The sequence below is a fragment of the Papaver somniferum genome, chromosome 9 (genome assembly GCF_003573695.1).
Source record: "Papaver somniferum cultivar HN1 chromosome 9, ASM357369v1, whole genome shotgun sequence".
NCBI lineage: Eukaryota > Viridiplantae > Streptophyta > Magnoliopsida > Ranunculales > Papaveraceae > Papaver > Papaver somniferum.
The window spans coordinates 113,774,065-113,791,449 of NC_039366.1; the positions used below are offsets into that span (position 1 = coordinate 113,774,065).

General features: G+C 38.0%; 2 protein-coding genes across 2 annotated transcripts; both read right to left on the bottom strand.

Annotated features, from left to right (window-relative positions):
- Positions 1 to 226: 226 nt before the first annotated feature.
- Positions 227 to 12,927, bottom strand: LOC113312441 (ammonium transporter 2-like). Its single transcript, XM_026561193.1, has 6 exons — positions 12,280 to 12,927; positions 11,893 to 12,178; positions 11,671 to 11,774; positions 11,182 to 11,552; positions 5,626 to 5,644; positions 227 to 292 (listed from the first exon to the last, which is right to left on the bottom strand). Exons 1-6 carry the CDS (start codon positions 12,925 to 12,927, stop codon positions 227 to 229), a joined length of 1,494 nt encoding a protein of 497 aa, XP_026416978.1.
- A 1,030-nt stretch (positions 12,928 to 13,957) lies between these two features.
- LOC113313184 (mRNA turnover protein 4 homolog) lies at positions 13,958 to 16,421 on the bottom strand. Its single transcript, XM_026561924.1, has 8 exons — positions 16,284 to 16,421; positions 15,906 to 16,071; positions 15,716 to 15,806; positions 15,559 to 15,617; positions 15,260 to 15,320; positions 15,046 to 15,136; positions 14,883 to 14,959; positions 13,958 to 14,234 (listed from the first exon to the last, which is right to left on the bottom strand). The coding sequence occupies exons 1-8, from the start codon at positions 16,309 to 16,311 to the stop codon at positions 14,118 to 14,120; spliced, it is 690 nt and encodes a 229-aa protein (XP_026417709.1). The 5' UTR covers positions 16,312 to 16,421; the 3' UTR covers positions 13,958 to 14,117.
- Positions 16,422 to 17,385: the final 964 nt, after the last annotated feature.

The following is a 17,385-nucleotide window of genomic DNA, read 5'->3' on the forward strand; positions in this document are numbered from 1 at the left end:
ATCTAGGTTAGTGTTTCACGATGGATATTCTGGAGAGAGAAATAAGAAGGAGAAAAGGGAGAGAAAATGATTGAATTTGAAACGTAATACTCATGATAGAAAGGTATTTTGGATTGTCACTAAAACATCCCATAGCCAAAATACCCGGTTATTTTTAATTCGTTTTAGCACAAACCAGGTTTTCATGTAGCGCAATCCATTTATCTTGATTAGTCGATTTGATTGACTACACAAATTCTTTTGATTTAAGGATATCTTCCCAAAATCTTTTCCCAACTGGTTTATTAGACATCTGAATAATTGAATTGTTTATCACAAATTCTATTGATTTAAAGATATCTGCCCGAAGGTTTGTTTTTTTTTTTTTCTTACTAAGAAAGGAGATCTATTCCATAGGAAAAAAAAATTTAACTTACAATGTCGTCCTCTATTGAGGAAATTAACCAATGTGGAAAATTATTGAATCCATACAGAGAAGAAGCATAGTTGTATGGTTCTTTAGCTAAAAGATCAGCCACACTGTTGGTCTCTTTTGGAACAAACTAATTTCCAATTCTCAAAGTTCTATAATAGGTTAATGTAATCTAAAATGATGGAATTAGTAGTCCATTTGACTACTGAATGTTTTCCTTTTATTGCTTCTACTATATTTCTACTGTCACCCTCCAAGTGAGTAATACCCCTCTCCTTAGCCCAAAGTATTGCATGTAAAGCTCCTTCTGCTTGTTCCTCATCAGCTACGGCTACTGGAATGCATCATGTCCCCTTGCAAGTACCTTAGCAAGAACGAATAATTAGACTCGGTCCTGCAGATTCTGTATTTTCATGAAAGCTCGCATTGAAATTAATTTTACCATAGGGTGTAGTAGATTGTCTTCATCTAATGCTTATATCCACCTTATGGTAATCCTATTTTTGTTGATAATTTCTTACTCCAAAGAGTTTTCACAGTCTTCCATATATTTGCTAATCATGTTTACTAGAAAAACAACAATCATAATTGTTAGAGCATTCCTCGGTCGAACTCGCAAGCGTTGCTATCTCAACCTTGTTTGTCAAGTTTAGTTTTCAAAACTATAAGTATTGATTTATGGTCTACTTAAAGTTATCTCTCAGATTAGGATAGTAATTGTAGTTGAGCTTTAGACTCCACGGCGTTCATCGAATAAAGACGAAGAACTACTCAAGGGAACTTGTGGAACTTCATCAACAAAAGGTATGTGGAGAACAAATCTATCAATCAAAAGTCTATCTATTTTATCTCCTATTTTGAGACAAAAGTCGTATTGCTATTGTTGATGGTGGTTTTTAGCTTAGGGTTGAAATCGTAAAACCTTGCATCTGATGTGACGTCACTCTGTAAGGAAACTGTGACGTGAGTGCTAACCTCTCCACCGGCCTATTTATTGAGCCGTTCAATATACTTACATGAAATTTATCCAGAATGGCGAATGTAGCAACCATCCCAGATGTTCTGCAAATTTCGGCGCCTCGCCTATATTCACTTAATATAAGTTCCTTTGAATGCCTTCTATGCTATGTTCTCCGGATGAACCCTTAATGTTGATATGGCATGACGATTTGCGTTCACTCACAGCAGAGTAGCACGAATTTCCAAATATCAAGGATAAGGTCTTTGCATAAGGTATTCAATCAGAAAAAGCATGTTGTTCTCTGGCAATGAACTTAAAAGATTTTTGTGTCAACACATAGAATTCAATCAATTGCCCTGATTAACTTGCAAAAGTTAGGGTTTTGCGCCTCGCGCAGTATATCAGACCTTCCTTGTCGAAATTAAGCCTAGGCAAACTAGGTAATTAATCCGCCATGAATTAACAGGTGCAAAACCTTGCTCAGAATCAGAAAACAAGGAGCCGCAACAGCAAAGGGAGGCGTGGCCATGCCTTAGGCCAACTGGTACCACTTTCCATTGGCCACGCCCCTTCCTAAACTGACCCTATTTATCTCGACCAATCGTGTCGCCTCAAATTAGCCACGCGCACATAAGTTGTGGCTGGGCCCATACTTGCCGGCCACACTTCCCATCGACCAATCAGGTCGCTCTAAAGCCGCCACACTCTCACCAGAAGTGTAGCCACGCCCATGCTTGATCGGCCCTCTTTTTATCGACCAATCAGGCTGCTCTAAAGCCGCCACACTTTCACCAGAAGTGTAGCCGCGCCTTATGTTTCTCCAACCCCTTTCCTTGGCCAATCAAGTCGCTCTAAACTTGCCACCATACATTAAAGGCCAAACGCACCCTGATGCGCCACCATACTAACGGCAAGCCAAACGCGCCTTACCACAACAACACACTGATCGACATGCCAACATGTCACTCTGCCGCGTAGCATGCCACTTTAGCCTTGGCCACGCCGCCAAGCCATAATTTTACCACGGCGCTAAATCCTAGCCTTGGCCACGCCGCCAAGCCCTAATTTTACCACGACGCTGAATCCTAGCCTTGACCACGCCGCCAAGCCCTAATTTTACCACGGCGCCAAATCCTAGCCTTGGCCACGCCGCCAATCCCTAATTCTTACCATGGCGCCAAATCCTAGACTTGGCCACGCAGCCAAGCCCTAATTCTTACCACGACGCCAAATCCTAGCCTTGGCCACGCCGCCAAGCCCTAATTCTTACCACAACGCAAAATCCTAGCCTTGGCCACGCCGCCAGCCCTAATTTTACTACGGCGCCGAATCCTAGCCTTGGCCACGCCGCGAAGCCCTAATTTTGTCCATGGAGCCAAATCTTAGCTTTGGCCTTAATACAACGCCACTGGCGTGGCCATGCCACAACGCCACTGGCATGCCGCCATGCCACGGCTACTAGCATGTCGTTATGCCATGGCTACTAGTATACCGCTATGCCGCGGCTACGCCATTGGCATGCCACTTGCATGTCGCTATCACATGGCTCCAACAGGCGCTACTATGCCAATGGCGTCACTTCGCTATACAACAAGATGCGGCCATAATCAATGGACACTCTTCCTCATGAGATGCAATCTCAGCCATCCAAGTTCGCCACTGAACTGACGGATTTGCGGCAAGCCCCAGGCAACCCGCTACGCCACGGCTACGCCAGGCGCCACTATGCTAATGGCGCCACTTTGCTACACAACAAAGATGTGGCCATAATCAACGACCACCCTTCCTCATGAAATGTAATCTCAGCCATTCAAGTTCGCCACCAAACTGACGGACTTGTGGAAAGTTTTAGGCGGCCGACCAAGGCAAGCCTAATAGCATCACATGTTATTTTCCTATGGCAAAGTCTATTGAATTTGACTTGCCACACATAGCAACCTGCTACACGTTTTCCACGAAAATACTCGAGACATCAAACATGTCACAAACTGGGGGATACTCATCAAGGTATTGGTCTGGCAGTTTACAGCGTGCGGCGTGCAATGCGCCCGTTACAAGAAAGTGTCATGAAGTAAGACAATTAGTGGTGGTGAAAAGTAACGGTGTAAACAATTCATTACCTTCATCATGGAAGCGTAATGACTGACGGTTACACGAATTCACTTCCCTCATCATGGAAGCATAACGTCTGACGGTTACACGTTACTCTATTCTTCCACCATTCAATCGTTTCCACTTCCTACGAGACCAGGGTATGTTTCAATATGACTTGTATAAATAGGCTTCACCTATTTTCACCAAAAACAAGTTTTGGTCGGCAACAACACAGTATCTAGAAATCACCGGGTAGCTTTCCATTCTGCTAGCCAGTTCTACTTTCATATACAAGTCATAAACAACCACACCTTCAGAATCAACTATTCTGGTCTCAACACTCTCTCCGCTTCCCTCCCTAAGACCAACCCTTCTCCTTCACTTTGTGACCGGAGCAAGCCTGGAATAGGCATTTCTTGGTTTAGGCCAGGATTGTACAGATTGATCTCTCGAATTAAAGTACTCCCGTGCAGTGCATTATTTAGGATTTAGATTCGTTTCTCATCCACACACCCGAAATTACCAAAATCAGCAGAAACGGTTTCACCTACAAACAGCTATATAGACTTCAATCATACACATTTGCTATTTCGAGCTGAGTTTAACTCACTTATCTATTTCTCGAAATATGTATTAGTAAGCTTTCGCTTTAACCAAGTTCATCTTTACTCTTGACGAAAGTCATATTAATTATTTCAATAACTTGAAAATCGCTTTGATGCTAATAGTTTGTGGATAACAACTATTGTAATCCTCTAAGAAAGTTTCAATGATTGAAATGAGAGTTTAGAACAAGTAACCATGTTTGGATATAAACATAGTGTGTATTCACATTTGTGTAAAATCCAAAACCGGGAACCTAAGTATGCGTACCCGTACGCATACTGGTTGGTTGTTGGAAGTTCGGAATCTAGGTATGCGTAACCGTACGCGTACTGGCAGAAGTTTGGATTCCGTGAATTTCTGCTGGAGTTTGGAATTTGAATTGGTATGCGTACCCGTACGCGTACTGGCGTAACCAAACTCGGTCCTGCTACTTAGGTACCGTGTACCCGTTTGCATACTTAAGTAGGTTACTTTCTAAAATCGGTTTGTTCATGAACTAAAAAATTTATATTATAAGGAATGCAATCTTTTGCAAACCATGGCTATGATGTTCATGAATTGATTCGAGTGAATCAAAATCGATTTTGCTTCAGTTGTGTCTTGTATACTTCTATGAGATCTAAGCAATTGAACAACTCTCTAACTAGTTTCATTTGAGTCATTTGAACTAGTTATGGTGAAGATGAATAAGGTTGAAATTAAAGTGCTCATATGGCTAACCATTGGTTAACTATTGTTGAACCAACTAAGTGTACACGTTTAAGTACAGTTACTCAAACCTAAATGAAGGTACGTTTCATTTGTGTATAACAAGCTAAGTTCGATCTAACGGTTGAAAGATATTAGCTTGAATCTAATCAGGTTTTCATCTAACGGTGAATATTGAATGCTTTGTTACCAAGGTAACTTAGATTGCAAACCCTGATTTGAAATCCATATAAAAGAGAACTCTAGCAACTAGGAAACCTAATCCCTACACCTCATGTGTGATACTAGTTGCATAAGCTAGAGTCGATTCTCCTTTAACCTTAGGTTTTTCACGAAACCCTGTAGGTTAACGACTTGACGACTTCATTGGGATTGTGAAGCCAGACCCAACTATTTTCTTTGTAGTTGCGTGTTCTGATCTTGCTGTTTTCTATCGTGATTGAGTACTATCTTCTTTAAGATTTGCTCGAGATTTTATCTCCAATAGGCAAGATTGAAAAGTAGTCACAAACACCTTTGTCTCATCGTTTGTGATTCCATAATATCTTGTTTCGTTAATCAATTAAGCTTATTGTGAGGTGATTGATAATACTAGGCTGTTCTTCGGGAATATAAGTCTGGATTATCAATTGGTTCCTGTTCACCTTGATTTATCAAAAGACGGAACAAAACTCGTAGGTTTATCTGTGGGAGACATATTTATCTATTCAATAGACTTTTCTGTGTGATACAGATTTGTTTATCAAGTTTTCGACTTTGGGTCGTAGCAACTCTTAGTTGTGGGTGACATCGGTTAAGGGAATCAAGTGCGTAGTATCTAGTTGGGATCAGAGACGTAAGGAGCATGACTGTACCTTGAATCAGTGTGAGATTGGTTAAGGTTCAACTACATTCCAGTCTGAAGTTCATTGGTAGTAGGCTAGAGTCTGTAGCGGCTTAATACAGTGTGGTGTTCAAATCTGGACTAGGTCCCGGGGTTTTTCTGCATTTGCGGTTTCCTCATTAACAAAACATCTGGTGTCTGTGTTATTTCTTTTTTGCATTATATTTTGTTATATAATTGAAATATCGCAGGTTGTGCGTTGAACCGATCAATTGGTAAACGCAACCTTTGGTTGTTGATTGAAATTGATTGATCCTTGAACATTGGTCTTTGGTACCGTTCAAGTTATTTCTCTTGTATTCAATCAGGCTCGCAAATTTCTATTTGTTTGATTGCGGATTAAATTAAGAAATTAAGATTATTACTCCTTGATATACTTTTTCTTAAGATTGAGTCTGACTGTCTAGTTGATTCTCTTGAAAGTATATTGGAGTTAATCCATACAAATTGCTAAGCGAAATATTGGGTGAGGTTGTTAGACCCCGCTTTTTCAATAATGCCTCATTTGAAGACTAGCGTACACCTGCATTTCCATAGATACCAAAGAGCAACACCTACACGCTGAATGAATTTCTGGCGTTGGATAGGAGAGACAATTGGATTGCTTAACCAATTATTAAACCAACCATTAAGACCAATATTTTGAATTTTAGGTAATATATGAGAATCAAGCAAATGCCACATATTTTTAGAAAAATCACATTCAAAGAAAACGTGTTGAATTGTTTCAGGGTGATTGCTATATAAAGGGCAGACCTGATTTACATTCGAAACATATTTAGCCAAAGATTCTCTTACCGATAGACATCCATGTATGTATTTCCATAAAAATAACATGATTTTATGAGAGATCTTTAATTTCCGGAAGCTAGACGAGAGAAATTTGTTATCACGCGCACTATCAAAATCAACATTTTCATTAACAATGGTATTATAAGCAGATTTCACCGGAAATAAACCACTGTGACTTCTATTCCGCCTATTTCTATCCTTACCTTGTATAGGAATTCTTATATGTTCTTAACAGTCTCTTCATCAAATAATTGTTTAACCACTTCTTTTTTCCTACTTTCCTTATCTATCAATTGGTCGACAGTTTTCATGTCTCTAGACCCTACTTAGTAAGTTCGCGAATGATTCGCGAATTTTTCCGTATCACGAATTTTACCGTCTTATTCGCGAACGTTTGCAACTCCGAACCCAAGTCGCGTATTATGTGGCATTTCCGGGTTATTCACGAATCGTTCACGAATTTTACGTATCCCGAATGATACGTCCGCTTAATTCGCCATAAATTCTTTAGCTTTTACTTTTCAAAGATTCCACTTTTTGGGATTTACTGCCTCCCGAACATACACGACCGAATATTAGACGTGTTATAATTTTTATGAAATAAAAACGACTGAAGAGATTTGAAAGTGAAGGTGAGAGAGATCTCAAACTCACTAACCAAGCATCTAAACCACCATACGACGTCCTCTTGGATAACTAATGTTGTATATATTATTAATATCATCATATTAAGTTTAGTTTTTCTTTAAATAACTCACACATATGCATAAAAATTGGTCTATGACCTTATAAATACAAATTACTTGTTATATATAGATACCGAATTTTCAGAGCCGAACTCACATTTATAAATCGAATTATACACGTGCGTATGCCGTTCCGAATTACTGACGAATCACGTCCCGTTGACCGAATTTTGGACCGAATCTGGATTTTACAAAACCGTATAATATTCGTACGTATGCCGTTCCGTACGTTTGCCGAATCCCGAATTGCTAACTAGGCTCTAGACCACATTTTAGCATTTGGTGATTTGGTCATATAAGGGATCCAAGTACGATTCCACATGGAAATCATGGACCCATCACATATTTCCCAGAAATAGTGCCTCAAGACCATCTTCAAGTCCCTTCCAAATCCATGAGCCTTGTTTTGGAAGAGTACATGACAAGGGGTCTAGATTGGGGAAAGTAGTTATTTCTGACTGTAGTAACCCATAAAGCATCATGTTGATCTAACATACGCCACACTAGCCTAGATAGCAAAGCTAAGTTCTGGCATTCGGTTTTTCTTAATGATGAGCCTAATAAATTTCTCAGGCAGAGCTACATGAGTCCATCTCTTTAGGTACACTCCTTTAGCATCCATTTCTTTTCCACAAAAATTTCATTCGGGTGGAATCCATCTCTAGTCAGTTCCTTTGGTATTGAGAAGGCTGACATATGATGGGAAGCTACAGATCCTAAAAATGACTGCACTAAAACAATTCTCACAGCTAAATTAAGATTTTTGTTATTCCAGATACCTAGTCTATCCTTGGATTTTCCTAGTAAAGGTTCAAAAGACCGCACCTTGATCTTTTAAAGGAGCAGAGGGACTCCAAAATATTTATCTTGAAGTCCCACTTTTTTTAATTTCTAGGATATTAGCAATTTTATTTCTAACCCTATTATCAGTTTTCGGACTAAAGGCTATACCTGACTTATCAACATCAATGGACTCACATGATAACTCGTTGAAGTTTCTAATGATCTCATGCAATTTCCTAGATTCTCTAGTGTTTGCTTTATTCCATGGAGATTGCCCCTTTCTCAGCACAAAGAAGACTCTTATAAAAGAATTACATACCAAGAATAAATAAATAATGGGATAAGGGGTCCCCTGTCTAAGACCCATTTGAGAATGAAAGATTTCCCCTAGAGCATCATTTAACATAATCGAAGTCGTAACAGTGGAAATGCGTCGTTCAATGAGTTTAGGTAAGTCCTCACGAAATTCTAAGAGAATGCAACACAAAAACTCCACTCGGCTCTGTCAAAAGCTTTTGACATGTCGATTTTGATGGTCATAAGGCCATTTTTAGACTTATTTATTTTCATGGTATATATCAACCAGTTCATGTGCAATGATTGTATTGTCGGACATCCATCTGCCCTTAAAAAAGTAGCCGGATAGGAGATATAGTCCTGTTAAGAATGTTCTTAAATATACTAACAATTAGTTTTGAGATGATCTTATACAAAGTGTTACATAAACTAATTGGTCGATAATCAGAAGGAATCTTAGGACAATCTACTTTAGGAAAAACGGAAATAAAATTATGATTACATTGTTTAAGCAAAAACTTTGATAGAATCATGTTAATCGCATCGTCCCTACGATATCTCACATATTTTGATAGAATCATGGGGGAAAGCCGTCTGGACTTGGATAGGTCCACGGCTTCATCATAAACACAAAACTCTTAATCTTTTCAGCCGAGGTTATTCGAAGCAACATACCATTGTCCTCAACTGTGATGAATATTACTCATGAAGTTTTCAGGGATGCATGGCTTAGTGCTTCTACTTATAGGAGTGAAGTGCTCCTACTTATAGGAGTGAAGTGCTCCTTAAGATTATTATCTAAATCCACCCTAGATAGTAAGTTCGCGAATGATTCGCGAATCATTCGCGATTTTTTCTGTATCACGAATTTTACCGTTTTATTCGCGTACGTTTGCAACTCCGAACCCAAAACGCGTATTATGTGGCATTCCCGGATTATTCGTGAATCGTTCACGAACTTTACGTATCCCGAATGATACGTCCTCTTAATTCGCCAGAAACTTTTTAGCTTTTACGTTTTCAAAGGCCCTATTTTTGGGGCTTTACTGCCTCCCAAGCATACATGGCCCAATATTAGACGTTGTTGTAATTTTTATGAAACAAAAATGACAGAAGAGATTTGAAGGTGAAGGTGAGAGAGATCTAAAACTCGCTAACCAAGCATCTAAACCCACTATACCACGTCCTCTTTGATGACTAATGTTGTATATATTATTAATATCATCATACTAAGTTTATTTTTTCTTTAAATAACTCACATATATGCATAAAAATTAGTCTATGACCTTATAAATACTAATTATTTATTATATATAGATACCGAATTTTTAGAGCCGAACTAACATTTATAAATTGAATTATACACGTACGTGTGCCATTCCGAATTACTGACGAATCACGTTCCGTTGACCGAATTTTGGACCGAATTTGGGTTTTACAAAATCGTATAATAATCGTACGTTTGCCGTTTGGTACGTTTGCCGAATCCCGGATTGCTAACTAATTATCGACTTTTTCAGTGAGCCAAATACCTAAATTATTCTGAAGACACTCATTTGAGTTTTTCTACTTCTATAATTTTCTCTATCACGAAAATATTTTGTGTTCTTATCATCTAAAGCAAGCATATCATCTTTACCTTTTTGACTCTAATAATCATGTTCAATATTGTACCACTATTTAAGACTCTGGTCAAGTTCAGCTAGCCTATTCCTGTTCGAATCAGATGAAGGAAGACTATTTATATGTTCAATTTGAGATTTGATATCTCTAATTTGAACATTAAAATTGCCAAAAGAGTTATTATTCCATAATCAAATTTCCTACTTAACAGGCAATAAAGATTGAACCTTGAATATTAATAGACCATTCCTTAGCAATGCCTTCCTTACAAGTATTATCCCTAATAAAACATTTATTATTCCCTCCGTCTCTAAAAGATAGGTAGATTTGTGTGGAAATTTACAGACGGAGGGAGTATATTCTAAATGGTCTTCTGGCGGGATTTGTGTCTTTAGAGCTAGAGAGCATAATAGGAGCATGGTCGCTCCCAAAAGTAACCAGATGATAAACAAGAGATTGAGGATACATGTTAAACCACTTATAGTTTGCTATTGCCATGTCAGGTCTTTTTAGAATAAACTCAGGACAAATGGGTTACCAGAAAAATTATTATCCGACAGGCCACGAGAACCACCTAAATCAACAAAAGTATCAATCTCATTTTGGGAGGGAACATTCCCACCCAATTTCTCTCTTAATTTTTGATCGGTGAAGAATTTGGTGCTGGCGAGTTTTCAATTCAAGTCACTAGTATCATCATCCATTTACTTTACCATTATACTACAATGACACCAGCTTTTACCAGCCTGTTTATTAGATGATTTAGGATAGAAAGTTTTATCATTTCCCCCAAACTTCTGTTGTACGGATCTCCACGGAGTTTTACTCTCTTTGTTGTATTTCAAGGCCCACTTAGAATGTCATGCCTTACTTACCAATCTTAATTTCTTCAGACTCACACCACCTCTTCTGTAGGCAAGCAAGCAAACCTTGCTCTAACCTAAACCAACCCAACTTTTCTTCTTACGAAAATTAGACGAACCCCATAAGAAATGTTTCATAATTTTCTCACATTTATCTTTAATGTTGGAATTTTCCAAAATCTCATTGGAGATGCTATGAGGTCTTCCGATTCCGAACCGGTCTTATATTATCAATTTAGGATTTCCCAAGAAAAAGGAAAAAAAAAACATGTTCAAAAATTAGATTTGTCTCAAGAATTAATAAAACACCGGTTTTCATAAAAAGAACTCTTATTTTACTGTAATTTTAAACCCCAACAGCACCACCACGGCCAGTTTCTCCAATGAGTGATCTTGTTGGTGTTTGTTGGTATTTTGGTGAATAACCTGCATGTTTAGATTCATCATATCTTTCACCATCACCCCAGAGAGCATAAGCTTCTTCACCATGAACTGCATCATCTCCTATTAGAAGTTCATCATCTGACATTCTCAATGGTATTACTATTCTTATCAACAAAAGTATAATCGAAGTCGATACTAAGTTCCATCCGATAACAAATAGCGCTGCCACTATTTGTTTCAAAAGTTGTATCCCGCCAGTGCCACCATAAACTACACCTCTTGAACCTTTTACTGGTAGGACCATATCACAGAGATGTGGTTCGGCTAACAGACCAGTAAGTGTACCACCTAATATCCCTGCTACTGCATGGGTATGAAACACACCCAATGTATCATCTACCTACATAGTAATCCAAATCAGTGATGAATTAAGGAATAGCACAATGGCATTTTTATGTTTGTGTTATGGACAAATATAACGATATGGCCAAACATGGCATGAAATAAAACAACTATACTTTTTGCAGCAGTGAAGATTTCTTGTGCAGTATCATCATGGTAAACCAAGGTATGCTGCCTGCAAGTATGCCCATCACTATTGCAGCCCACGCCTGCACTACCCCTGCATTACAAGAAATAGAACAACTATGAAATTTGTTTAGTACCAAAACACATAACAACACCAAATGTCAAATATGCATGTTCTCCTGCAACTCAAGAAATGACAGTTCCAAAATTACCTGCTCCAGGAGTAATACAAACAAGTCCTGTAATCATTCCTTGAATAGCTCCAACTACAGATGGTTTACCAAAGTAGAACACATCTAGACTAGTCCACATTAGAAGACTTGTTGCAGCGCAAATATTAGTATTCAGAACAGCGATGGAAGCATCAATATTCGCAGCATATGGTGCTCCTCCATTGAAGCCAGACCAACCCATCCACAACAATCCAGCTCCAGCTAGAGCCAGCAAAACATTGTTTGGAGGAAATCTCTCTTTGTCACACTGCATCCTTGGTCCCACCTGAACATAAACATGCACAGCACTGAACTGTTAGGAATTTTGTATGATTTGAAACTAGATTTAAGAAATAGTCATAAATTTTTAAAGTAAATCATGTTTACCCAATAAGCTGCAGTAAATCCGGCAACTCCTGACGATAGATGAACAACATAACCACCGGCAAAATCGATAACACCCCAATGATAAAGAAACCCACCACCCCAAAGACTAAATGCCCCGACTGTATAAGAAAAGATTAACCAAAGAGGAACAAATGACATCCAAGCTCGGATATTCATTCGACCAAGTACTGCACCAGCTAGTAACATAAGTGTAACACCTGCAAATGTGAATTGAAAGTAAACGAGAGTAGCCATGGGATAATACGGTTCGGTCATGGCTGTTTCTACGGAACCATCTTTACGCAAATGAGTGGTTGCAGGTAAAGCACCTTGCCTGAGCAGATAACCTTGCCCGAGAGCAAATCCACCTCTACCCCAGAAAGGAAGAAGTTCCTCACCAAAAGCCATTTTGTAACAAACCAATACCCACAAAAGTAATACCGCAGCAAAAGCATAAAGTGCCATGAAAGCTGAGTTAACAGCCCATTTCTTTTTAACGATGCTGCCATAAAGAATTACGAGCCCTGGCATACCCTGCAACGCCACAAGCGTTGCTGCAATCAATTGCCATGCGTTGTCTCCTTTGTTTAGCCAGTCCGGTACTGCCGGAAGACTCTCTAGATATGCAGTAGAAACGTTTGCAGCCATGATTGATCAACCTCAGCAAGCTAATTATCTAGAGCGGAGTGTAGTGAAATCAAGTTGGTGTGATTCTCGGTGTAAGAGTATCTCAGTGACTCTAAACTTTGACTTATTGTTTATACTCAGAAAGCCTCGATGAACTTTTACTAGAGTATTCATTTTGATTATGTGTGATATCAGTGGAATAGAAAAACACGGTACTTGCTTCTTGTTATATGCTATGTACGGTTGCAGCAATATTTGAAATGAGCAAAATTGAAGGGGACATTAGATTAATCAATCGTGCCTTTGTTGGTTTACTTAATAAAACGTTTTATTAAGACAAAAATAATCAGTAAAAATTATCATAACCGGTCATCCTTAGAATTTTATACAGTATTAGATACTCTATTAACATTTTTTTAGTAGGATGATAATATTAAAAAATGTTTCGAGATTTACCAAAACTTAAAGTCTGTAGGAATTGAGTACAGTAAGTGTAATGAGGTGTTAAAGAGTATTACTCCTCCCAATAGATTCCGAAGATTTAATCAAATTTGGATTTTGTTGTTGACAAAAATCCCCACATAAGTGGAAGATGAATTTACGCTTAGCACATGCTGAATGCAGTAAAGTCCATCGAGCAACAATGTTCTTATGTCCATCCATTGGATGAATTAAGGTCCTTATCCTTGAAATCAAACATCGCCTGGAAAAGATTTCTCCGAGTTGTAGTCATATAAAAAGACCAGACAACAGTGTTGCTGATGGTCTTGGTTGGAAAAGATTTCTCTGAGTTGTAGTCATAAAAAGACCAGAGTCCAGACAACAGTATTGATGATTGTCTAGCTAAAATGGCTAGAGTCTGGTGGTAATTTTCTTTACCTGTAAAACACTCCTAACATATCCGAGTTGGTCACTCGGGATGAACTCTGAATGCAAGGACCCGAACTTTTTCCTTTTCTAAATTAATATAATCTGAATTTTGCATTGAGAAAAAAAAAAAAAAAAAAAAAAAAAAAAAAAAAAAAAAAAAAAAAAAAAAAGAGACCCCCTATGAAATTGGAACCAGCAAATATGAATTAAATGATTTGACAAAAAAAAAAGACAGGCCAACAAAATAACCTGTGAAGGTTTACTGCAGTTTCACATCTCAGAGAGCTCAATATATAAATTACAAACACGCCCTAGTACTAAAGGATAACTGGATAACAGCATCATGAGGATTCAATTTCAGAAAGATCCGAGCCAGCTTTATATATTTCAAAGTCTTCTGGACTCCATCGGCAGATAAGATGCAGTTGAAAGGTTGCCATCTTGATTCCTAGTAAACGCTGCATACAAGAAAATAATGACATCAGATGTACAATCCCAATCACATTAAACATGCATAAGCCAGATTAATACAACATACAGACTGCATTAGATCTTACATTATAGAGAGAATAGATATATCAATAGTCATACACAAGTAACACAACTCTATGCTTCAATCAGTGAAAAAATAGTAGAAACTGAGCATTCAAACTGAACAAATTCCACAAGTAAGAACTCCGCGTAGGAACCGTTGCCCTCCTCACAGGACTTTGAAGCTTTTCTATGTTACTTTATACCCTAAACAAACTGATTTCTTAAATTTTTATGTAACTACCCTGTGTAGGAACAGTGCCCTTCGTACAGGTACTTTGAAGCTTTTCTATGTTTCTTTCTACCCTACAGAAGCTGATTTCTCAAACTTTTATGTAACTACTCTGATACTGCTAGTACTGCCACTAATTCTCCCTAAAACAGAGGAGCACAAGCAACGGCTCTACAATTCGTCTATAGGTACAACTAGAATGGAATACAAGGGAGAAAGCTGCAAGTTGTGACAGTGTATAATGCTGGACCTTGGATGGTGAAAACGCTCATCTACCAGAGTGGGGAAAGCAACAGTCAATAACAAGTAATTAACTGGTAGGCTATGTAAGAGTTTAACCCACCAATATGCGAGAAGCTTCGGGAGATAAGGGCTTTCCTTCTTCACACACAACAAAGTCGGCCACAAGTTCTATCACCCCTGCATTTAGCGAATAACATGTTACTGGACATTATACTTGCATGTAAAAGTTTAGTAATGCACAGGAGCTAGCATCAATAGTCAACCTTTATTTAATCGAACAGGCATCCCTTGCTTGCGTAGAAAGGGTTCCATTTCATGTGAGAATTGATCAAGCGGGCCTTCATTAAGCTCTACCTGAATTATATAATGTTGTTAGCTCAAACTGGACCAGTGAGACTAAGGTTTTATCTATTATTCGAGTTTGATTTTCGAAACCATGTTATTATAATGATAATTATGGTTAATGAATTCTGTAACCTTTTCTGTTGCATTAGTTCCTGTCCTTGCAAAATCATGTTCTTGGAATTCAGCAAACAACCTACAAAATCCATGGAGAAGTGCACAATGAGACACTGGAGAAAGAAAACATACAACAACAGAAAGGAGAAATTACAACAAACAAAATGGTTAAGTTTCGAAGAAAAAAAAACAAGACTTTGCAAGAGTATCTAAAATGAATTTCTTTCATTTTAAGTGTGTACGGAAAACAGAAAATACAAAAGTCATCTAACAACCCAATACTAGATAAGCAAGTACTGTAAACAAGTAAATACTACCTTTCAACTTCTTCCTTGGGCAAATTGGTAAAACAAATCCCAGCATCACCATGCAAAAACTGAACAAAATATCCGAAAAGAAAGAAAAAGACATGAGAAAACAAATAAGAACAACTCTACTTCATCTTCACTAACCATATTAAACAAGCTAGCTTACCTCGGAAACTTTGTGAATTCCTGTTCTAACTTCATCGGCATCAGTTCGCCCAAGCGCAACTTGCATCACTTTGTTTGATCCAAGGAAAAATCTAGTATTCATAGTTTCAAACCCATTAAATCATTCACTTACCCAAACTTCGATTCAACACTAGTATCATCATATTATAAAGTGTATCATTAGTTATTACCTGCTATTAGACTTGAGCTTCTCTCTAAATTCCTTGAATTTGAGATTCCTCATGTTCTCAAAAGAGAAAACATAAATGGAGTTATAATTCTCAACAGCTTTCCTTATAGTCTCTACTATTCCCTCTTTATGTTCTCTTCCTTTCTTCTTAGTCTTAGACAATGTCACTGCATTTTCATTGAACCCCAATCAAAATCAAATACTCAAAATTACAAAAATAATACAAAAAGATACCCTAATGAGTAACTGCAGTTTGAAATTCCATGTAAAGTTCAGATTTTTAAAACCCTAGATAAAACCCCTTACAAGATTTAAGGTTTTAAGGTCTATATATTAGTAAGTTGAAGATGAAGAAGACGAAGATGAGTAAGAACATTACCAGGTCTGTTACGTTTGGACTTCGGCATCTTGATTCAGAGGAGGAAATTCGGAGGCCGCTGTTTTCTACTTGTCTCTCTTTTGAGTTTTTTTAAAAGGCCTTTCAAACTTTGGGTTCTGCTTCGTTTTTAGGTTTACAGTTTAGACTTTAGAGAGAAAGAGAGATTTAATGGTCGGATCTTAACTATAATTGCGAACCGTTGATGAAGCGAGTGATTTCGCCATCCATTCCCTAGATATGGGCCACCAATTATGTTGGTCACCAAAAAATGTATATTTTGAGTGAGGCTTAGAGCTTCTCCAATGGAATGTGTGTGAGGATAAATATCTAAATTCACATAAAATCCTTTTCCAACCCTAACTTCTTAAATAAATGTGGAGTGACGTGGCTTAATTTTGGGAAGACATTGTCAAGGTGAATGTCTAGTTTAGACATTCACCTTGACAATGTCTTCCTATCCTTATCATTTTTATGGTAGTGAAATAAGTTATAAAATAAAAATAGAATGATTGTTAATGAATTATTAAATGACACTTAAGAAACAAAACGTTAAGATTGATTTGGGTCGGAGATGAATTTTTTTAGCTCCCAATATTTAGGAATTTATATCTATATAAGGAAATTTTTACCAAGAGAAAGTCATGACAATGTTGACATATATGAAATAAGCACATCAACCATCGGAGAAGTTCTTAGTCCTATGGTGTGCTAATCTAGCAGCTAGATTAGCAGTCCACGTCAGCTAGGGAAACCTCCTAAGTCCTATGGTAGTGTTAATCTAGCAGCGAGTCGCTGAATAGAACATCGTTTGACTTAGTCAACTAGGTGGACCGCGCCGCACCAAGCAGCTCCAGCGCCGAACCAAACAGCGCCCAAAAAATTGATATCTTCCACAAAAAATCGATTTTCCTCGTTTCTTTCTCCATTTTTCACTTCTCCCTCATTTCTCCCGAAAATGCATGTTCAAATTCAAGATTTCTGGAAAAAAAAATCTCAAATTCCTTATGTGGGTTTTTCTACATCGAATTTGTGATCGTTTGAGGGTGGTTTGGTGCGATTCCATCCACAAAATCAATTGGGGTAAGAAATTTAAGTTTTAAGT